The following is an 18,805-nucleotide window of genomic DNA, read 5'->3' as shown; positions in this document are numbered from 1 at the left end:
TTTAAATGTTTCAAGGTTGCATTGCTGCTGAGCCAGTATAATATACTAACAAGCTTTTCACCATCATTTGTTCAGTCGGCTTTAAAATTTATTCACTCCACGGTGATACTACTAATAGATATGTCTTCGAACGGTCTGTCGTTTTTGTCCGTTTTCGCGTCTTCTATGGCGTCTACACTGTCCAAACCTCCGACTGCTCGGCCAAACACGCTAAAGCACTATGTTAGGGTATTCTAACAAGAGCGCCAATCTTCAGACTCACGTGTGTTTGCCATCTAACCACTGACAAGGTACTGTAGTAATGAAAAACTGCGATCCATTCGTCCCCGGTCCTGCAGTACTGCGTCAGCTTCATACGGGAAAAGCAGCAACGGTCGACGCACCTGCATTAGCCATTGAAAGGGTGTACGGTCGATCGTGCCTAAGCCTGGGAGAGATTTCGTCCTCAAATGTACCACCCCAAATACTTTCGCCACCGGTACCGTCCTGCAGATCACATTAGCCCAGAGCCCTTGCCCGATTGAAGAGGAACCGCTTACTCCAAAAGGATCGCCACCTTGAATCATCTAGACATCATTTAACCAACTGAATCTTTCAAGCTACAATATACTCACGAATTTCTTGATAATACGATGAAAGATTGTTCCGTTGTAATAGCCTAGGTGTTCGTTTAGTATACCAATTTAGAAGCAATATTAGAAGCAATATTGGATGAAGCGCACCGTTTCGGGCGTGAGTGATGAAGTTCTCTACAGTCTTGGGTGCTTCGTCAGGGAAGAGTTGCACAGAGATATCACCCTTGGTAGTATGGATCGTGCAACGTTTGGCCGAAGGACGTTTCTTCTCTTCCGCGGGAACTGCCACAGTTTGTTCCTCTCTTGTAGGTCTCTCGTTGAACACGTCACGCTCGCCTTTACTCTCCCTGCATCATCCCCATGTCAACACATGCAAGGGGAATACCTATAATGGAAGATACGCACTCTTTGTCACTGCGAGCGAACAGATAGAATCTTTGCTTTTGGTATGCCGTAGCAAACAGGTGAGGGTCTCGAGATGCTTTGTCCTGTAATAAAGGGTTCGCTGAAGCCGCCATTTGGACAGTGGTCACACCCTTCTTAGCTGGGGCACCTTGATACAGGGCGATGTTAAGGAAACGAAGTGTTTCGTCTTTTCCCAGCACACGAGCAACTTTATTGGTAACGGTGTTGACCACTAATCGACGTCAGCTTGGGAGATACTTTGGGTCATGCTTGGTCAATTACCCTTGATACCCAGCATTGTTGGATAGAGCACAAAGTTACCACTCTCGTCCCATACCGCATTCGCTGTCCTCAACAGCCCTCCCGGTCCGCTTTCACTTCTGTCCAGTTCTCTCTCAGCCGCCAATCTCCTGCCAAAGTCCATGTCGTCCAACTTGAAAACAGCCGTATCTGCCTGTTGCATCTCCATAACAGCCGTGAGGGATTCATCGTACGTCCTTGTAAGCTTCCCCGTAAGGAAGTTGAAGATATGAACAGCCCTGGAGGGAAGAGCAAGGGTCACAAAGTGCGAGGAATTGGGAGAGAACGTGACACAGGTGGGGATGGTCTTTGACTGTAACTGTTGTTAATTGAGCGTCGGTCAGGTTGGACACACCTTTTTGAAATGGAAAAGATCAGTGGAAGACTTATACTGCCACAAACCAGGGACTGAAGGAAGGCCCCAAGGCTCGCTGGGTTGCCAGTATTCCATAAAGCCGTCTTCGTCGGCAGAGACAACGCAATCATATTTGGCCGTGTACTGGTATAACTGTCAGATTAAATATAAGAGATAGAAGGAATACTCACGACCATGAGATGCACAGGAGCCCGGTGAAGTTTGGTAAGCTCATATAAGGGTTTGCCGTCCCCTCTTCCATCGTATATCCTGATAGTCGGGCTAGCGACATCGGAAACCGCCAACAATGGCTGCCCAGCCCCTGGCTCGTGGACCCAGCAACATGCCTTGGGGGTATATGGGAACTTGAGGATATTTATCATGTCTAGCAGTTGCAAATATGTTTAGAATAGTCACTGCAAAAGGGTTACAAAGAAACATACCAAAGTTGACAACGTCGAACACCCGGCCTTCACCACCTTCCGAAACGGTGGCAAACAGCTTACCATCGTCACTGGCACTCACGCCCACAATGGCCTTAAGGGATGCGCGGTAGTGTTTAACAAACTCAATACCCTGCTCTTGCTTCTTCCAGAGCTTGAGATGGCCGTCAATGGATGTCGTAATGACAAAGTTTGTCCTAGTTTCGTCAGATGCTAATGATGCATGTGAAGCGATAATTCCTCACCTGGTCATTGTAATAGAGTTTAGGGGTTCCCGGTGCATAAAAGACTTGTAGTAGCGGTCGGTATCAGGGAGAGACGCCAAGTAGAGTTTTTCATGCGGAAGAACTGAATATCATTAGTTCGATTGTCTGTGGCCTGTGAAGTAGCAAGACAAGCTCACCAGTGCGCTTTTTCTTTCTCCCCTTTGATATCACTATGTCTCCTCCAGGCATGGGACCGATCTCATCATCGGATGAATCCTCCATATCGGCTGGAGGCATTTCTGGCACTTCTAATCCGTTGTTGTTGACATTCTCCGGAGCAGGAGAGGTGTTTTCACCGTCACGGGGTCTCTTGCCAAGATTTGACGATGAACCAGCTCCTTCAGACATGGTTAATGGCTTCAAAGCGATGTAAGGGAACGAGATAAACAAATTAGTTGTCGCCGAAAAGGGATTGCGGATAGAATAATGAGGATGACAGCAGAACCCACAACATGCATGATGAGTGATTTCCAAACTCCGCGCTATTTACGGAACGCACATGGATCAGGACACCAGTGGATTTGTAACTTCAACACAACAAAACAGCCTCTTCAATTGTTCCTCACGCAACTGCTTTTTTCTACAAGGCATAAGTCATAGATGTCTCAGGCTTTATCTCTTTTGCACATCCGTAGAATACACGCCAGCCTCATATAACAGAAGCCTATGCAGAATGAGCAGACATATTGAATATTATTACTACGTACTGAGCGATCAGTTTACTGCCTCATGGCAAACCGTCTGTAAACATCTCGTACTAGTGGTGGATATTATTGATGATGATCAAACTTCATAATAACCCAAAGAAGCTTCATTCTACGACGACATTACAATTCAACCGTCTACAAACATCCCCAGACATTGTTAATAAAGGCGTCTATTCTTGAGGTCATCCAAACTTACCTCTACAAGCTGGATCAACCCTTTTTCACTCCAACCCAGCATCCCCTGCTCTTCTCTGGTACGGGGCATCATACGGAGGCCTTTCTCTTCGATAACTTCACACATCTTCCCCGAGGTCACATTGCGGACCTCTGCGCGACTAGAATCATCAAACAGTAGAAGATGAGGAGAACGGAAGATCGCGTAGACGGGGAACAGATCCCAGATTAAAAAAGCTCCTGATCGGCATATTTCTCCAACTAAGTTGTCTGCGAGTCAGCACACTACTTACGAATACTTTTCATTAGCCCTCACATTTGGTCACAAAGCATGCTCCCCAATCGTATACCAAAATAAATTCGTCGCCTCCTGTTTGCCACATACCCAAAGGCCTCCCTTCGGCCCTTGTCCTTCCCTGACCGTTCAAAAGTTTAGCAACCACGGCGTCTTCAGCTAAAAAGGCAGTACTACCGGCAGTGGGTACACAATTGTACACCGGATTGCCAGGTTCTGCTATAACGATCGTCTTTTCTGTGGTAATCGCCACAGTCTGCCGGAAGAAAGTGATTGAAGAGGCATGTCCAGGAAGGTGGAGCGAGGCGAAGCTGCGGAAAACAGGGTCAGAAAGGAGAGAAGAAGCGGATGGATAGCTGTTATCGAACAGTGGTTCGAGAAAATTGAGAGTGCAGCCATGCGTGTTTCGACCATAGACGACATATGTTACTTTCCATTCCCCAATAATCAGTCCTACCCAAGGCTAACAAGTGATGGACAGCTCACTCAGTGTCCGGCCCTTAGTTTTGCCCGTATATACCCAAGCAACCGAATGCCCAGATTGATTAAGCAACTGCCCTTGGGCTCTCCCCATGCTCATCCATGTTGAAGGATCGGAGGTAGGCATCATCCTCTTGAGGTTGAATGCTAGAAGGGTACCCGAACTTAAAACAAGCAGCCACGAAAATTCTGGGACCAGAGCTATGGAGGATATCTGCCCATTTTGCAATTGCACCAACTCGCGGAATGCTATTCATCAGTGTATCAGCGACTTGCCATAGTGAATTAGCGAATCGCCATATTGCATACAATGCGTATCTCTCAACCACCCCAACCATACCGATGTCTCTGTGGCGAAGGCCACGGTATCTCGGCCGTGAACGATGAATGTTTCGCTACAAATCACCGGGCTACGCATTTTTGAAGGCATAGATATGGTATGCGTGACGAAGATCTAAATGTCGACCGTTAGCTATGTATTGGGTTTGGCATACATGCGACACACCCGATTGCTTTCTAAGTCATATTTTCGCAACATCTGGGTATTCTGGATTTTATCGATCCATTCTGAACTGTTTGCCATTAATTAAGAACAACCATGTCAAGTAACACATGCTCACCGGTGAGCTTGATCTCTAGAAAATGCATGTGTTAGCTATGATTAGGAGTCCATAGGGCGTCGATATACTCACGTAGTGCATAAGGTGTAGGCTTTCCCTTCCGGTCCCCCAATAGAGACGGTGAAAGGATACATCAATGCCTCAGCTGGCAGCATGGTATCCATTCTACCAACCCGCATCAGCATTTCCTTCAGTTTCGCTGTGATCCTCTACCTCACTCACGCCACTGTATTGTTTTTCTTATGATTACCATGAGCGCTATGATCATAGCGTTTCTCAGGTGCTCCGTCGGTGGATATTATATTCAGAAAGTCCAGGTGAATAGGCTGGAGGAGATCGTAATAAATCAGTGCCGTCGCCTACATGTTGACATCATATAATTGGCTCACGCGCGATATCACAACATACTTCCCACCCTCTTCCTCCCTTGTCAGAAGCAAATAGTTATCCAAAAGAATGGCATATATATCCTGCCTGCGAAGATGGGCTTACATTAGCTCAAAGCAACTATAGTCAATTCAAAGAGAGCAGTATACCATCCGTGCCAATTGGATTCGCTTCGGATTCGTCGGAACAGATAACTTGAGTGCACAAAAGTCCTTTTGGGGTTGGAGATATCTAAATCCTACGCGAGACTGTTAGTTCTGTCGCAGAGTGAAAAGAATGGACCGGGCACACCGTGATTTCTCCCTTCTTGAACAGCAATCTTTCTGCTATATTCCACAGTTTTATTTTAACAGCGGCGGCCTCAATACCATGTTCTGTATCTTTAACCACCCGTTCGAGCATTTCCTTTAGGACCGGTATATCTTCCTTGTCTGCATGTTCTTTAGGAGTTACTTTCAGCAATTCACCGAGTAAAAGAATAATCCTAGGGAGCCGGGTCACTGGACGAGACAAAAAGGTGAAGATGTCACGACGGTTTGTCAGAGATGCAGTGTTCCGCAATTCAAGAAATTTGTGAAATTCCTGATTTTTCACAGACTCTCGACGCACTCGGGCTTCTGCAAATGGATAATTCTTCATATACTATGAGCTAAGTCAGGAAGGAACAGTACTTTGTCTACATAATGTGACTCACTGCCTCGTATGGATCGACGATCTCCAACATAATCTGCAGATATATGTCCGTCGCTGTAGTCAACTGATTTTTTGTGAGTGAGCACTTTTATATGATTGCGAACTTAGGCTATACTGACAAGAGGCCATTCAATCCTTTGTCTTTCCATCAGGTTTCTTAAAATTGTCTCATGAGCATGGGACAGAATTACAGCTGTACTGAAGACTTCTGCAATGAAAGGTTCTAGCTTAGTGGACTCAATTACAGGCGGTCTGCAATCTCTCAGCTCCTGGATAAATACCTAAGGCAAAGTAAGTCAGGATGGAACTTCCCAAACATCATTACTCACATGATGCATGATACCCATGTCGCGCACATATTCTCGCTCGCCCTTGATGATCTCCCACCACAGTCCTTGCCTTCTTTGCTCCATCTTGTCCAAAGAATCACAGAGAGATTTATCGACAATTTGGTGCCATTCTGGACTTAGCTCTTGATCAGCTGAAGAAGATGACATCTTCTGATCTATGGGGCATCGGGATGAAGTGGACACGTCGAAGGAGGAATGTGATGTAACGGCGCTTGATTGATAGGTAAGAAGGAGAGAATATGAATCCTGAGGGGTAAGATATCGATGTGAAGGGTTTTGTGGAGCTGGAGCCAGGTCTTCATACTGGAGTAAAGTCAACCACGAGCGACGCAGAAAACTCTAAACGCACTAGTCTATCGGACAAGGCAGGGGACCACCCAGGACTGAGTAGACTCCCGGATGATTCTTCGCAACGGATGGACCGCCATGGGGGCCGCTCTATCTATAAGACAAATATGAATTACTTTGATTCGTGTGCACTTCAACCAAGAACTTACCGCGTCCTTCGATGCGTTTGTGCCCACGAAACCAATACCAGGTAATCTGTATGTGTCAATTGCTTTGAAATCTTCTGACTCATTACCCTTCCTAAGGTCACGAATCAACTGGCTACTATCGCTCGATCTGCGTATGTGGTTGACGTAACTCTGACCGTTTAAATTATCTAGCGGTTGTTGTTCATTGTAGGGTTTGCCCCCAATGCCGCCACTGCAGTCCTCGTTGCTTGAATCCCTCTCTCCCAATCTGAACTTCTCAATGGAAGGACCGCCCCATGATAGCCTATGTCTCTTGAACACACCTCCAAAGCTCTTCGATCGAGATTGCTTGTAAGCCTTTGTGTCCGATGAACCTGACAGAGAGTCGATGGACGAACTGGATGCTGTCGGAGTTCTTGAGGCAGTGTTGGCGGTAAGATAGTCCATAATTGGCATGTCGCTATTGCTCTTTATTATATGTTTGCGAGGGTTTGGTTGTACAGCTGTGTAACAAGAACAAATAGTTCACGTTCCACAACGCATTGAGAACAAAGACGAAAAGTGGCATATAAAACCCAGACAACAAGGGACCAAAAGGAAATGATTATTATATATTGCGTACGGCTGTTTTGTTGTACATCGCATTTCCTTTGCGTCGTCAGCTTGTCTCCCGATTACATTTACAATTATAATATTAATGATAAGAAGGAGATTACGTGGAGGGAAGATTGCATGGCAACCGACTTGTACTTACGTAGAGTCGGAAAAGAAGTATCTGTTTTTTGACCCTCTAAAGACATATAGAGGTCTTACAAGGGTTCGGAATCGAAGGGTGGGAATAATAGAGTATTAAGTAACGATTAGACACCCCATTATTACTATGAGTCCTCTGCTCTTCTGTACTTCTTGTTCTGTTCTAGACTTCTACATAACATTATCCTCCTGTTGAGCTAAGTTATTATGAAGTTCGATTAATTGAAATTATTTCAGTTGACAGAATTCTCTTAATACCCTTACTACATATGATAAATCCATTCTACGTAACATACTACTGATTTAGCAGGAGGATAATGGCAGTACTGTAGTATTACGATCAGGATGAGAAGGCGTTATCACCGTCGAACTTCGAAACCACTGCTGGTTCCTACTGCCTTCTCCACATCGGCCTCACTAGCATTTCTGAGCTCCTTTATGAGCTCTACGTTATGGACTTCAGCAGATGAAGGTCCCTTTTCTAACCACTTTCGACTGTAAGAACGTTAATGATGATATTCCTCTGGAAATGTAGCATTACACACAATTGTTCCACCTTTTCAGACGATCCAGCAGCAACGCCTTGTACGCTTGAGTCACTGTGGTTATAGCAATGGCCCCTAAGGCCTAGTTTTTGGGCTCTCAAAGAGAAGTTAGTCATATCCTCAGATGATCACAACGGGTTTTATATCAAGCTCACTCTTTCTGAGTATGGTATCGGAAGTTGACCCCCTGGTATACAAGCACAGGAAATAACATTCGTTTGTCAGCTATACCGATGTCAAAACTGTGGGAGATATGGCATTTATTCAAACACACCTGTACGGCACCTGAACTGCACCACGTATTAGCTGGAATTGTCCTGCTGTGAAACCTTTCTAACGATTGCGAGGAGACGAATGGCTCACACTTTAAATTGAATTATGTCTTGGGCCATTTTGCAAATAGTGCTCCTCATAAAGTGTCCCTAAGAGTAAGATATAAACCGTGATAAATCAGGCTCTTTTGCTCGATTCGATTTCAACTTGAGGTGAGTGAGAATTGGAATGTGAAAGAGCCTCGATACACAATAGAAGTCTGCATTGATATTTCAGCATCATAGATCATAGACATTATTATGCATGATGATGTAATGACAGATCCGCCAACATCATCACTGACAGAAACGAAAAAAAAGGTATGCTACAAGTAGTACGAACTGCTGCTGTCTAGAGTGGAGCTCTTTCATCGGCAGCAGCCAGGTGTTATTCGCCGGCATTACATAATCATGCTTTTCCTACCTCCTAAACCTGGTTGTCAGTGCCTTAGAGGCAGAAAGAAACTAGTGTCTGGTTTCTTATGAATGCTGCATCCTACATCTCTACGGAGATTGCAGCATCTACCGTATATAAGTTAAGGACTGGAAAGAGACAGGGGTATATAGTACATGCCTAATAAATCATTTATCATAACAAGAAGAACACGACAGGTGGAATTCCGAACAACTCCGTCAGCTGCAAGTATCATCGTATATGGCAGCGGATGAATAACAGCCGGACCGCGGCGTCTTTCGTTCGTTCGTCGATATGATTCACAAATCATAACAACATAATTACAAAGACCACAAAGTCACAATACAGCATCTATACCCCGGAACCCATATTACTGGAGCGCTTCAAAGCACCTTCAGCCACTACCCATGCGTGCGCTCTTGCTTTCACGCCAGTCTTGCCAGCAGCTGTCCACAACACTTTTCGGTCGGCCCTGTCTCCAACTTGCAAAATGCCTAGGTCACTGCACGAAAAGACATACATCCACCAAAGCTGCTAACAATGACTGGATGACCTTCCTCAAGCCAACATCCCCCTCTAGTCCCGACCCTTGTGGACAAGCTTTGCTGTTTGCAGGACTGGTATGTTAATAGGTTTGCTATCTATGAGGCTTGGTTGACTTGTGTCATTTGAACTGTTGACAGGGATCATATCCACACACTCCTCACGCACCTACACCTTCTTCACTGAAGATTTGGGAAGAAGCTTCGGACGCCTTGTTTAGTCCTGATGCTACGATTGGGTATCAACCATGCGGGATCACAGACGTTGGGAACATTAAAGGAGGTCTTCGGAGCTGGGTTGAAGGAAGAAGTTTGGTAAGTTATAAAGGAACATTTTTAGAGCATTGGCCGACATATCTTGTAGGATAATCTCATGAAAAACCCAGACGTTACAGCTGCTTTCATCTTAACGTCTTCCATTGCCATTCTCGCCAGCGAGCAGGTAGGTACACGTCACAAGTGCCGATCTTAAGATTAATTACTTTGTCTTTATCTGTGTAGGAGAAAAGTGGATCAAATAGCTTGCTACCTCCTAGAACAACACATCTTGCTGGGCATGGCTTCATAGGCACATTGACAGCCCTTGTGACTGCTGGACGACTAGACCTTGCTACTGGTGTTCGGCTAGCAGTGAGTTTGCTGGTGTCTGGCAAGAGCAAGCGCTCATAAATCCAAAGCGTATATATGCTTCCCTCCCAGCATCACCGGCAGGCAGATCTCGGACTCATCTGACAACGGTCCTCTCCGCACGACACTTCCACTCACTTTCCGCACCCTCGTTCTCAGTACCCCCTGCATCTTTATCGTACACTCCCAGCGACGTTTTCTTACACGACTCGGCGGAAACCGTCGATTGTGATCCTGATGAGGCTCCTAAAACACCGATGCCAGCTCAAAGGCGCAGAGCTATGCAGTTGATCCTGGATGAGATCCATGGGCTTGAGAGGGAATGGATTGAACAAAGCGATGAAGGGCACGAAGAATGGGCAGCTGCAGGGATCATCAACAGTAGTAAAGTGGTGGTGGTGACAGTAAGTTCCATTTCTAGAACCACGCGTAGGTCAATAACAAAACCTTGTAGGGCACGCATCACGCCGTCCTACAAGTCATCGAGAGGCTTCAGCAGTTAAATCTTGCTAATCCTGTCATGGATGTTCATATGCCTTGCCCATATCACACGAAGCTCATGAACCACGCCGTTCCCAAGTTCAAAGATGTTTTAGAACGTTGTCACTTTGTGAATAAACCTGGAGGGCCTATTATACTGGATCCCATGACAACTCATCCGGTAAGGCACACTTTTATACATATTTTTAGCTCCTTATACATTCAGCGCTGACTCAAAAACTAGATTGGACGATCTGCCACCGTTCTCCTTCCACACCTTACTGCTCAACTGAGATGGCGTAAAACTCTTTCTCGACTATGCGGGACACCGGTACCAGAAGTCGGCAAATTCTTGACTGTTGGCAGAGGCGCCAAAGGATTGGGCATCATGTTGAGAGGAGAGTTGAGAGGCAGAGGGCAAAACGCCGCTCCTATAGTGATTGAGGAGATGGGAGTGGGACCAAGGGATGAGAGGCTCGTAAGGGCACTGAGGAGCTAAGCTTACAAGTGAGGGGCAAAATACATTTGTATAATACGAGGTTGTACGATTGTGATCATTTGATGACCTTCATGAAGTTGTATAACCCACCTTCCCATCGATATTGCAGGTTTCCAAATATACGACATACATCTATCACAAATCGTAGACACAATCAGACAAGCCACTTCAACAAAAGCGTCAGGGTTTATGCCCTTTAAGACAATCTATTTATTACGGTCAAAATATCACAAAAAGTTTATAAACAGAGCCGCTGTAGAGAATAATTCTTCTTAAAAAAAGTCAAGTAATGAATTACTGGCCATTCTCGACATGTTCAACGCCACCGTTGGCTTTGTCAGCAACCTTGTCAGAAGCCTCACTGGCTTCCTCAGCCGTATTGTTTCCCTTCTCCGCAGCCTTTGTCTAATTGCATTCTCTGCGTCAATTAAAAGTAGCACAGATGGAAAACATACTAACCTTAGCAGTGTAGACATAGTTGTAGATCTCCTCAATCAAAGGTTTGGCTTGTTCCTATTCGACTCATCAGTCACTTTTCCTCTGGCGAATTGAGTCCTGACAAAAACATACCAGAACGTAAGACGCAAATTTATTTGACTTTTCCTGAACAGATACTTCCTTGGCGAATACGATCTCTTTTACATCATTGCTGGCCTTTGAAGCACCCTATTTTAGTGTGAGCACAAATTACTCTCAAGTTAGGCTTCTTTGATGTACTTACCTCGAACAACGCAGATGGAAGCTGGACACCATGTTCAGTAATTTGACGAAGCTGCTCCAAAAGAGCGTGGGCGAGGTCTTGCGAAGTATGGATAGTGGCGGAGGCGCGGGCGCCAATAGCAGAATTTACAGAAGCAGCCTTAGCAATTACTCCAGAGATGGCAGGGTGGAGTTTCTGCAAACAACCATTAGTTTGGCGTAGCAAATGATTCTCCCAAGCCACATACATTATCGTAAACACCTTTGGCTTGCTTTACAACGATCAATTCCTCTGTAGGAGTCTTAAAAGGATCTGTAGCAAATCATCAATGAGACATCCAATTATACAGCGAACTTGACATACAGGGGAAGGTGGCTGCCGCTCGGTCGAAACTACCATACACATGTCAGAACTCGAACAGCCCATATGATGACTTTAACCCACGTTGCAACAGCAAGGCCATCAGCAGATTCTAACAGAGGTTTAGTCCTTGTGAGTACGGGAGTTGCAACATCATAGCTTTCTTCAAATGGCGATATGTTTAGCTTCATAAAAATCCAACGACAAAGGGGACATACTGGAAGCCACACCGACGGCAGTTTCATAAAGCTTCGCAGAGAGCTTGTTGGAGTTGATGAGGCTCCTACGAAAATAGGGTCAGTATTTTGGGCATGGGCATTTTAGAAGACGGCGCACTGGGCATAAGCGACAGAGTCGTGGACAACAGGGATGCTGTCGATCTTGGAGACGATCTGGAATTCTACAATGGGTGGCATTAAAATGTGGGACAGTCATGTAAAATGGAAAGTCGTCGCACGTACGTGGAACTTCGGTAGGGGTGGAGGTAACAGCGGCCATCTTGAATCGGTTCGACTGAATGAATAAGCTAATAAATAGTGGAGACTAGGTCAGCAGTATTCAGCAGGGCTGCTACGCGAAGCGTGCCAAAAAGTTATCACAAAGTACAAGCAGACGGAACATGACAGGTGTGATTACCTACACCTGCGAGAGCGTGTCGAACCCAAGAGCCCATGGGAAAGGGGACACAGGGCACCTGGAATTATCATTCCTCCCTTTACCGTATAGCCATTTCCGCCTTGCGCCTTCGTCGAATCACGGATAGAATAAACCTCGGCTACTATTTCGTCCACCTCCTACAGGTTGGAAAGTCTGTGATAAATTATCGCGAAGGAACTGAAAGTGCACCTCATGGCTGCAGGGCGGATTAAATAGAGAGGGGTAAAACGAGGATTGAAAACAGGAAACGCTATCCTCGTGGGCTTTGCTGCCCATATTTGATTCAAGTACTTTTCCACGCCTGGCCTCTCATAGCGCTGCTATCGAGATGCTGCTATCGAGATAGACAGAAGGAGAAGGCGGACTCACTTTGGTATATGTACTGTTTAACTTAGCTTGAATATTCAAGAAGAAACAGAACGTCAAATGAAGATGGATTTGCGGAAATAGTTGTACTGATTCATGGAAAAGAACGGAGAAGACTGGGCATGGATGGCCAAGCAACAAGATTCTCACGCAAAAAGAAGCGTCATCATCCCATTTATCGTAAACAGCACCGCTCGCTGCTGGGTGGCGCGAAGCCAGGTCCGCGATAAGTCAGACCCTGAATCTCTCATGACGCGGAAGAGCAAAAAGCAAAGAGTGCGGCTCCCGGTTGCGGTGTTGTAGGAAATAAGCCGCGCGTTACACATGGGTATGTATCAGTGGGTACGTACTACTATACTAGTCTGCCTGCGTGCATAACCTCTATTTAATTATCGTCTGTAAAATTGCCTATATATCTCTACAATTACAAAATGCAAGTATCGTCTTTTCTACTACTAGCAATCTCTTCCAACCTCCCCAATCTCACTCATTCGTCTTCCGTCTCTTCCATCGAACACTCAAGTGAGAAGTATCAGGGCTTGAACGTTCCTCCGAAAGCGATAAAGGCGCTGCCCCTGTAAACCTTGCTGCCCTGTTCTGGAACGATTTCAGGCACTGGCGTAGGGCGGAATCATAGAACGCGCTCCCAGTTCTAGCCTGTTGACCGTGTTAGACCGAGCACCATGCTGATGTGGGAATATAATAGCTTTAAGTCGTAGTCTACGAGTGCTATCGCGTTCGCGCCTCCAATTCACACATCATGTCGTCCTTACCCCCCGCCTGTATGGGGTCCAAGGGTAACGAAGTTGTTGGATAGGGCTTGTAAGGATGAACGTAAGAATGGATGGTGCCGTTGTGTCAGACATGAAAATGGGGACGTCGACCTAGACAGAAGCCTAGGCGGTTATATTAGTGGGCAGGGCAGTTGGAGTCGATGGAATAGGGGATCAGCATGCGGTCGTGGAGATTGATCGAATTGAAAGCGTTGTCGCGATGGCTGCGGGTAATAAGGTGTCATATATATTCACTCGCGTCTCGGAGAACAACACTGCTGCAGTGTTCCGACCATGAATTTCCTCCTCTCACATCCCGTTCCTTTGAACAGTCCCTCTGGCTGACCTTCCCATATCGTCTTGAACCTTGAATGCTGTGTCATAGACGGACCATCCCCATACCGTAGGTTTTTTTCGATGGGTACAGTATGGTACCTAATACTACTACTAGATAAGCTTTACTAATAACAGACACGTTACTCCGTCCCACCGATAAGATTCCATCTTCTGTGATTCCCTATATATATCCCTGAAATGTAAAGGACCTCTTTTCTATTAGCTGTTCTCCTTTTTAGCTGTAATTAGTTTTCAATGAGGCGGCCGACAGGGTCATGGACAAGATATTCTAATGACCTCAACGAGACCCAGAAGAGTGCGTAGCTGGGTGGTACCTATGACATCGGTCAGTTGCCACCTATCCATACCGATGGTGAGCCATCACACCATTATTGCTTGCTGCCGTCGCAGCATTATTTACTGCCATTATTACCGCACGGAAACAACGGACATCGTACATCGAGTTAGGCTCGTCTGGTGAGGCCTAAAGGTCAGAGGAGGGGCTTGTGCCAAGCTTAACACAAGCAACGACGAAGTAAATATCATGGAGAATCGAGAGGTGGAATGCTTGATTATTGTTGTTGAACGCGACGACGAAAGTCGACAAGGAAAAGTTCAAGGCGGGAACATTGTAGTATTCTCGGCCGCAAGTGGCCATTAGCAATATTGTACTACCCATCGCTAGCGTACGATAACACCTTCATATCCGTTTAACACTTGCGAGCTCACCGTTGTGAAAGCCGATCTCACTTCAATATTCAGCCTGGAACGAAGGCATTGGTGGCTTTTTTGACCTTGTAGTATCTTCGGTCAAGTTCGCCAAAGCTTTGCTTCGAGATTTTGAAATAGAAATGGTCAGTCTTCTTTAATGCAGCGGGAATCTGCGTACTTCAAAACTGTTCAAGACTGATTGCAAAGTTGACTAACAGAAGAGATCTCCGCATCTTCAAAAACCTCCAAATAGCAAGAAGCAAAAAAAAAAGAAATGACCGCAAAAAAGCGTCGGTAAAAGCCGAGAAGTCTGATGGTTCCTGACATGACGGAATTCAACGACAAAACAGGGAAGATGTCACGTAGTGAGAGTCCGTCGGTCGAGAGGATATATATACTTCTACCCGTCCTTCAGCCCACGCACACCATCGGCAACACCAGGATGGTCCATTTCCCCTTGTCCTCTTCCTCTGCTTTCATCCGCAGGTCCCGACACCTTTCTCGTCGGAATCCTACCGTTCAATTACCTGCAACCACTTCTCGTCTCTTTTGGAGGGCTCTATCTCTCTCCTCAAGATCTCCAAAGTATACTACTCTCACCACCTCACATATTTCTCACATTCGAAAACTTTTGTCCTCTCCATCCTCGGTCTTATCGACACTGGATGGTTCAGCAACATCAGACGATCTTTTACCTCACAATCTGGATTGGATGGGCAAATATTTAGGCCAGAGCAAGGTCCTTGTCAAGCCGAAAACGGTAGAAGAGGTCAGTCGGATAGTAAAGTGGTGTGACGAGAATGATGTGGCTATCGTTCCTCAGGGAGGGAATACAGGACTGGTAGGAGGTTCTACGCCTATTCATGACGAACTAATCTTGTCACTCTCCTCGCTCAACTCAATACGCTCTTTCGATCCAGTCTCTGGTATTCTCATTGCAGAAGCAGGGCTTATCTTAGAGAAAGCAGATTCATTTTTGGAATCCAGGGGCTTCGTATTCCCTCTTGACCTGGGTGCCAAGGGATCATGCCAGATAGGAGGCAATGTAGCTACCAATGCTGGAGGTTTAAGGCTGCTGCGTTACGGAAGTTTGAGAGGAAGTGTTTTGGGCCTGGAAGTAGTCTTGCCAGATGGCAGGATCTGGGACGGCTTGAGTGGTTTGAGGAAAGATAATACTGGTGAGCAGGCGACGCTTACTTTTGCTGACGAAGAGATTGACTGTGCGTGAAAGGCTATGACTTGAAACAGCTTTTCATAGGGTCTGAGGGCTCAATCGGCATAATCACCGCCGTATCTATCCTCTGTCCCCATCGGCCCCGCAGCACAAACGTCGCACTCTTCTCTCTACCATCTTATGCAGCCTGTCTTGAAGTATTTTCTCAAGCAAAACAGCATCTGGGAGAGATTATGTCGGCGTTCGAAATGTTTGACAATACTGCATACGAGGCTGTGAAGAAGCATGGGGGAGCAAAAAAGGTCTTTGAAAAAGAAGGAGATTTCTATTGTTTAATAGAAACAGGAGGAAGCTCAGCAGAGCATGACTCGGAGGTGAGGCCTTGTCGATGGTTTGAAGGGGATATGAGTATTTATCTGGCCGTAGAAACTCACAAGCCTCTTCGACCACTTGCTATCCTCTTCGTTCATCCTTGATGGCGTATTGGCCCAAGACAGTGCTCAAATACATTCACTCTGGCAGATACGTGAATTATGTCCCGAATCACTAAGCAAAGCAGGCAAGGCGTACAAGTACGACCTCTCCGTTCCAGTTGAAAAAATGTATGAAGTTGTAGAGAGGATGAGGGCACATTTAAAGGAAAGAGGGCTCCTAGGCGGGAAAGTGAAATATGTGGCAGGTTTTGGCCATCTGGGTGATGGTTGGTAAAATCCAATTACGCCAGTCTCTTCGCTACTGAACCGATCTTCAGGTAATCTCCATTTGAATGTGGTCGCAGAAGGGAACGAGTTCTCTGAGGAAGTGCAATGCATCATAGAGCCTTTCGTCTATGAGCTTGTAGGTGCGTACTATTCTGATACGACGGAACAAAAGTGCGAGGAACCGTCGTTGCGCTGATGTTAATCGTTCTCATCATAGCCGAATATAACGGTTCCATATCTGCTGAGCATGGTTTGGGCTCAATGAAGGCACCTTACATATCGTATTCTCAAACTGATACTTCTATCGAGTTGATGAGGCGGTTGAAAAAGCTTTTTGACCCAAAGGGAATCATGAACCCTTATAAATTCATTCTCTAGTGTAACAGGTTTCCTTGCATGTACTCTTTAAGCTAGGTACTCTTGCATTGATATCAAATCGGTCGAACCCTTTGAAGTCAAGCAGGCTAAAAATTCGGGTACACAAAAACAATGCAGACCATGGTGACAGTTACACTCCAGAACGTAAATACCAAAATCTAAAGCTCCCCAATCTTCTCTGCCAACAGAGCCGTTCCCTTTCGAACACTCTTCTCGACAGTCTCCTTAACTCCCTTTTTGCCCAAGATCTTCTTGACCTCTTCTCCATCTCCTCGTTTCTTCATGCCTTCAATCAACTCGACCATCACAAATGGCGCATTGCCTTTGCAGACTCTCTCAATGTTCTCCGCACCACCGGCTTCGGCACTCGTGAGAGCATCCCAAACTGCACGTGAAAAAGCGGGAGAAAGAGAGGAATCGGGAATAGAGAGTGTTTGTGTCTTGTGGTCAAAATGACCGCCGGATAGGAGTAGCTTATAGGTACGAATGGCGTGCGAGAGATCAAGAGGGTGGGAGACCGTAGGATCAGGGTTGGGGTCGAGAGGAGCGGGGTCAGGATAGGGTAGAGTGAGGGCGGATGCGAGAGTCTGGATAGCGGCACTTTTGTCTATGACCGACAATGAGCTCCAGTAGCCTAAAAAAAGTTGACTAGAACTTACCGCCTTGAGCATAAAGCAAGATTTCCTGGACAACCAAACCAGCTCCGGGATCCCTAACCATTACTTCTCCTTTTTCCTCAACAAGCTTCACTAGCCCTTCGTTGGCATAGCTCAAAAGCTCCTTGCGTCTCACGTCCATGTCTTTCTTGCTAGTACCAAGCTCCTTGGCTTTTTGTGCCGACTCAGCGAGCGAAGTCAGGGAGGCGTGAATGAAGTGACGGGTGGAGGTAGGCGTAAGGAGATAGAATATGGCACGTCGGCCATGCTTATCGAAAGCAAGGTCAGGAGCGAGAGAAATAATGTCAGAGACAAAGGCTTTGCCCATAAGCTTGGTGTCACTAGGGATTAGATCAGCAGAGGTCAACGTCATCAGGTTGGAAACGCTCACTCAACACAGTCAAATGCAGTGAAAAGGACCATCTGGGCATCACCATCCTTGCAAAGCGCCTCGACATGCTTCCTCAAAGGCTGCAGTATTTGTTTACGATCCTATCATTTTGGGTTAGCATGAGGAGTGATATGGCTGTCGGCATATACTGACCTTGGCATTCCCTCTGACGATCAACTCTCGGACAACAGCTGAACCGTCTTTAGTGTGGACGATTTCAGGGAAACTTTCGGCACCAGCGGCCAACAGCTCGTGCATCTTTTTGGAGGAGGCCTCGCCGTCAAGGAACTTATAGATGCACTGGACATATTCGAGAACAAGGCGGTGGAAGATTGCTTGACCAAGAGCGTTCTTTTGTGTGGCGTTGAAGACGTCCAAGACGGTCTTCTCGATAGCGTCCAGCACCCGTTCCCGGCCCTTACCCTCACCCATATCTTCCAAACTCGCCTCTAAACCCTTGACCTCAACGCCCTGCTTAGCACCGTCGAAGATTTTGACTTCCCTAGGATAGAAACCCCTCACAAGCAGTCTACGCTCCTTGGCGGATGCCCAGAGCTCGTAGAGGTCGGAAAGGGGGGTGACAGCGTGCGCGTGGTTAAGAAGATTGAGAAGCTGAGGGGCGAGATGGGGGATGAGCAAAGGGCGGATAGACGGGCAGTATCGAATGAGCTTGGACATGAGGAATTTGGAGTACTTGGATTCCATCATGGCCTTCCACTGAGGTTCAAGCTCCATAGCAACGCCCAGACGCTCTTCCTTGCCACCATATTTAACAATCTAGTAGTTTGTCAGCGTCACTCAAAAAATTTGAACAAACTGGACATACGGTCTGTAATACTCGACCACCTTTATGGCCCCTGGATACCTCGATGACTCTCCCCTTGACAGCTTCCCAAAGTTCAGT

The 18,805-nt window shown here is 46.3% G+C and overlaps 7 protein-coding genes across 7 annotated transcripts in view; 2 read left to right on the top strand and 5 right to left on the bottom strand.

Annotated features, from left to right (window-relative positions):
- Positions 1 to 4: 4 nt before the first annotated feature.
- On the bottom strand, positions 5 to 2,785 carry CNB01790 (peptidyl-prolyl cis-trans isomerase, putative). Its single transcript, XM_568847.2, has 13 exons — positions 2,482 to 2,785; positions 2,324 to 2,426; positions 2,079 to 2,275; positions 1,827 to 2,020; positions 1,636 to 1,779; positions 1,263 to 1,593; positions 981 to 1,212; positions 723 to 922; positions 615 to 658; positions 540 to 566; positions 384 to 486; positions 263 to 332; positions 5 to 210 (listed from the first exon to the last, which is right to left on the bottom strand). Exons 1-13 carry the CDS (start codon positions 2,690 to 2,692, stop codon positions 93 to 95), a joined length of 1,974 nt encoding a protein of 657 aa, XP_568847.1. The 5' UTR covers positions 2,693 to 2,785; the 3' UTR covers positions 5 to 92.
- Positions 2,786 to 2,824: 39 nt separating this feature from the next.
- CNB01780 (signal transducer, putative) lies at positions 2,825 to 7,091 on the bottom strand. Its single transcript, XM_024656494.1, has 18 exons — positions 6,548 to 7,091; positions 6,400 to 6,492; positions 6,030 to 6,353; positions 5,820 to 5,981; positions 5,702 to 5,764; positions 5,299 to 5,649; positions 5,157 to 5,245; positions 5,010 to 5,094; positions 4,843 to 4,946; positions 4,693 to 4,785; positions 4,621 to 4,635; positions 4,506 to 4,572; positions 4,310 to 4,454; positions 4,007 to 4,249; positions 3,542 to 3,949; positions 3,248 to 3,486; positions 3,103 to 3,186; positions 2,825 to 3,043 (listed from the first exon to the last, which is right to left on the bottom strand). Exons 1-17 carry the CDS (start codon positions 6,980 to 6,982, stop codon positions 3,172 to 3,174), a joined length of 2,931 nt encoding a protein of 976 aa, XP_024512143.1. The 5' UTR covers positions 6,983 to 7,091; the 3' UTR covers positions 2,825 to 3,043; positions 3,103 to 3,171.
- Positions 7,092 to 7,148: 57 nt separating this feature from the next.
- On the bottom strand, positions 7,149 to 8,391 carry CNB01775 (hypothetical protein). The gene is made up of 5 exons (XM_024658451.1): positions 8,188 to 8,391; positions 8,099 to 8,114; positions 7,980 to 8,011; positions 7,825 to 7,920; positions 7,149 to 7,774 (listed from the first exon to the last, which is right to left on the bottom strand). Exons 1-5 carry the CDS (start codon positions 8,235 to 8,237, stop codon positions 7,639 to 7,641), a joined length of 330 nt encoding a protein of 109 aa, XP_024514207.1. The 5' UTR covers positions 8,238 to 8,391; the 3' UTR covers positions 7,149 to 7,638.
- Positions 8,392 to 8,852: 461 nt separating this feature from the next.
- On the top strand, positions 8,853 to 10,812 carry CNB01770 (expressed protein). Its single transcript, XM_568845.2, has 7 exons — positions 8,853 to 9,170; positions 9,234 to 9,407; positions 9,457 to 9,534; positions 9,594 to 9,722; positions 9,770 to 10,123; positions 10,174 to 10,380; positions 10,444 to 10,812. Exons 1-7 carry the CDS (start codon positions 8,958 to 8,960, stop codon positions 10,696 to 10,698), a joined length of 1,410 nt encoding a protein of 469 aa, XP_568845.1. The 5' UTR covers positions 8,853 to 8,957; the 3' UTR covers positions 10,699 to 10,812.
- On the bottom strand, positions 10,748 to 12,918 carry CNB01760 (expressed protein). The gene is made up of 11 exons (XM_568844.2): positions 12,785 to 12,918; positions 12,220 to 12,284; positions 12,095 to 12,158; positions 11,977 to 12,041; positions 11,843 to 11,921; positions 11,762 to 11,790; positions 11,646 to 11,710; positions 11,420 to 11,593; positions 11,269 to 11,364; positions 11,158 to 11,211; positions 10,748 to 11,103 (listed from the first exon to the last, which is right to left on the bottom strand). The coding sequence occupies exons 2-11, from the start codon at positions 12,254 to 12,256 to the stop codon at positions 10,993 to 10,995; spliced, it is 774 nt and encodes a 257-aa protein (XP_568844.1). The 5' UTR covers positions 12,257 to 12,284; positions 12,785 to 12,918; the 3' UTR covers positions 10,748 to 10,992.
- A 1,166-nt stretch (positions 12,919 to 14,084) lies between these two features.
- CNB01750 (D-lactate dehydrogenase (cytochrome), putative) lies at positions 14,085 to 16,985 on the top strand. Its single transcript, XM_024656493.1, has 7 exons — positions 14,085 to 14,576; positions 14,631 to 14,744; positions 14,820 to 15,779; positions 15,833 to 16,149; positions 16,202 to 16,475; positions 16,527 to 16,616; positions 16,694 to 16,985. The coding sequence occupies exons 3-7, from the start codon at positions 14,915 to 14,917 to the stop codon at positions 16,852 to 16,854; spliced, it is 1,707 nt and encodes a 568-aa protein (XP_024512142.1). The 5' UTR covers positions 14,085 to 14,576; positions 14,631 to 14,744; positions 14,820 to 14,914; the 3' UTR covers positions 16,855 to 16,985.
- CNB01740 (hypothetical protein) overlaps positions 16,742 to 18,805 on the bottom strand; it is a 2,592-nt gene continuing 528 nt past the window's right edge. The window contains exons 1-5 of the mRNA XM_568842.2: positions 18,728 to 18,805; positions 18,055 to 18,678; positions 17,902 to 18,002; positions 17,514 to 17,851; positions 16,742 to 17,461 (exon numbers count right to left, since the gene is read on the bottom strand). The exon at positions 18,728 to 18,805 is cut by the window's right edge and continues 528 nt beyond it. Of these exons, the coding sequence (XP_568842.1) occupies positions 17,013 to 17,461; positions 17,514 to 17,851; positions 17,902 to 18,002; positions 18,055 to 18,678; positions 18,728 to 18,805 (1,590 nt within the window). The 3' untranslated portion in view covers positions 16,742 to 17,012. The remainder of the gene's footprint in view (positions 17,462 to 17,513; positions 17,852 to 17,901; positions 18,003 to 18,054; positions 18,679 to 18,727) is intronic.

Source organism: Cryptococcus neoformans (assembly GCF_000091045.1).
Source record: "Cryptococcus neoformans var. neoformans JEC21 chromosome 2 sequence".
In the NCBI taxonomy this organism is placed as follows: Eukaryota; Fungi; Basidiomycota; class Tremellomycetes; order Tremellales; family Cryptococcaceae; genus Cryptococcus; species Cryptococcus deneoformans.
The sequence above is the reverse complement of the archived record's forward strand: the minus strand, read 5'-3'. Positions and strand labels throughout refer to the sequence as shown.

What these genes read in the sequence shown, in the direction of transcription:
- CNB01775 (XM_024658451.1), bottom strand. Translation starts at nt 8,237, where the DNA reads ATGAGGAGCACTATTTGCAAAATGGCCCAAGACATAATTCAATTTAAA. An exon ending in CGATACCATACTCAGAAAGA is followed by an intron (nt 7,921 to 7,979) that starts GTGAGCTTGATA and finishes CTTCTCTTTGAG; the next exon opens with AGCCCAAAAACTAGGCCTTA. An exon ending in TCTGAAAAGGTGGAACAATT is followed by an intron (nt 7,775 to 7,824) that starts GTGTGTAATGCT and finishes ACGTTCTTACAG; the next exon opens with TCGAAAGTGGTTAGAAAAGG.
- CNB01750 (XM_024656493.1), top strand. Translation starts at nt 14,915, where the DNA reads ATGGTTCCTGACATGACGGAATTCAACGACAAAACAGGGAAGATGTCA. An exon ending in TTTGAGGAAAGATAATACTG is followed by an intron (nt 15,780 to 15,832) that starts GTGAGCAGGCGA and finishes TGTGCGTGAAAG; the next exon opens with GCTATGACTTGAAACAGCTT. An exon ending in CAGCAGAGCATGACTCGGAG is followed by an intron (nt 16,150 to 16,201) that starts GTGAGGCCTTGT and finishes ATCTGGCCGTAG; the next exon opens with AAACTCACAAGCCTCTTCGA.
- CNB01760 (XM_568844.2), bottom strand. Translation starts at nt 12,256, where the DNA reads ATGGCCGCTGTTACCTCCACCCCTACCGAAGTTCCAC. An exon ending in TGCCGTCGGTGTGGCTTCCA is followed by an intron (nt 11,922 to 11,976) that starts GTATGTCCCCTT and finishes CGCCATTTGAAG; the next exon opens with AAAGCTATGATGTTGCAACT. An exon ending in AATTTGCGTCTTACGTTCTG is followed by an intron (nt 11,212 to 11,268) that starts GTATGTTTTTGT and finishes TGAGTCGAATAG; the next exon opens with GAACAAGCCAAACCTTTGAT.
- CNB01790 (XM_568847.2), bottom strand. Translation starts at nt 2,692, where the DNA reads ATGTCTGAAGGAGCTGGTTCATCGTCAAATCTTGGCAAGAGACCCCGT. An exon ending in GAGAAAGAAAAAGCGCACTG is followed by an intron (nt 2,427 to 2,481) that starts GTGAGCTTGTCT and finishes AATGATATTCAG; the next exon opens with TTCTTCCGCATGAAAAACTC. An exon ending in CATCACTCACGCCCGAAACG is followed by an intron (nt 659 to 722) that starts GTGCGCTTCATC and finishes ACGAACACCTAG; the next exon opens with GCTATTACAACGGAACAATC.
- CNB01780 (XM_024656494.1), bottom strand. Translation starts at nt 6,982, where the DNA reads ATGCCAATTATGGACTATCTTACCGCCAACACTGCCTCAAGAACTCCG. An exon ending in ATGACTTAGAAAGCAATCGG is followed by an intron (nt 4,455 to 4,505) that starts GTGTGTCGCATG and finishes GTCGACATTTAG; the next exon opens with ATCTTCGTCACGCATACCAT. An exon ending in GTGGTTGAGAGATACGCATT is followed by an intron (nt 4,250 to 4,309) that starts GTATGCAATATG and finishes ACTGATGAATAG; the next exon opens with CATTCCGCGAGTTGGTGCAA.
- CNB01770 (XM_568845.2), top strand. Translation starts at nt 8,958, where the DNA reads ATGCGTGCGCTCTTGCTTTCACGCCAGTCTTGCCAGCAGCTGTCCACA. An exon ending in CTTTGCTGTTTGCAGGACTG is followed by an intron (nt 9,171 to 9,233) that starts GTATGTTAATAG and finishes AACTGTTGACAG; the next exon opens with GGATCATATCCACACACTCC. An exon ending in CCATTCTCGCCAGCGAGCAG is followed by an intron (nt 9,535 to 9,593) that starts GTAGGTACACGT and finishes TTATCTGTGTAG; the next exon opens with GAGAAAAGTGGATCAAATAG.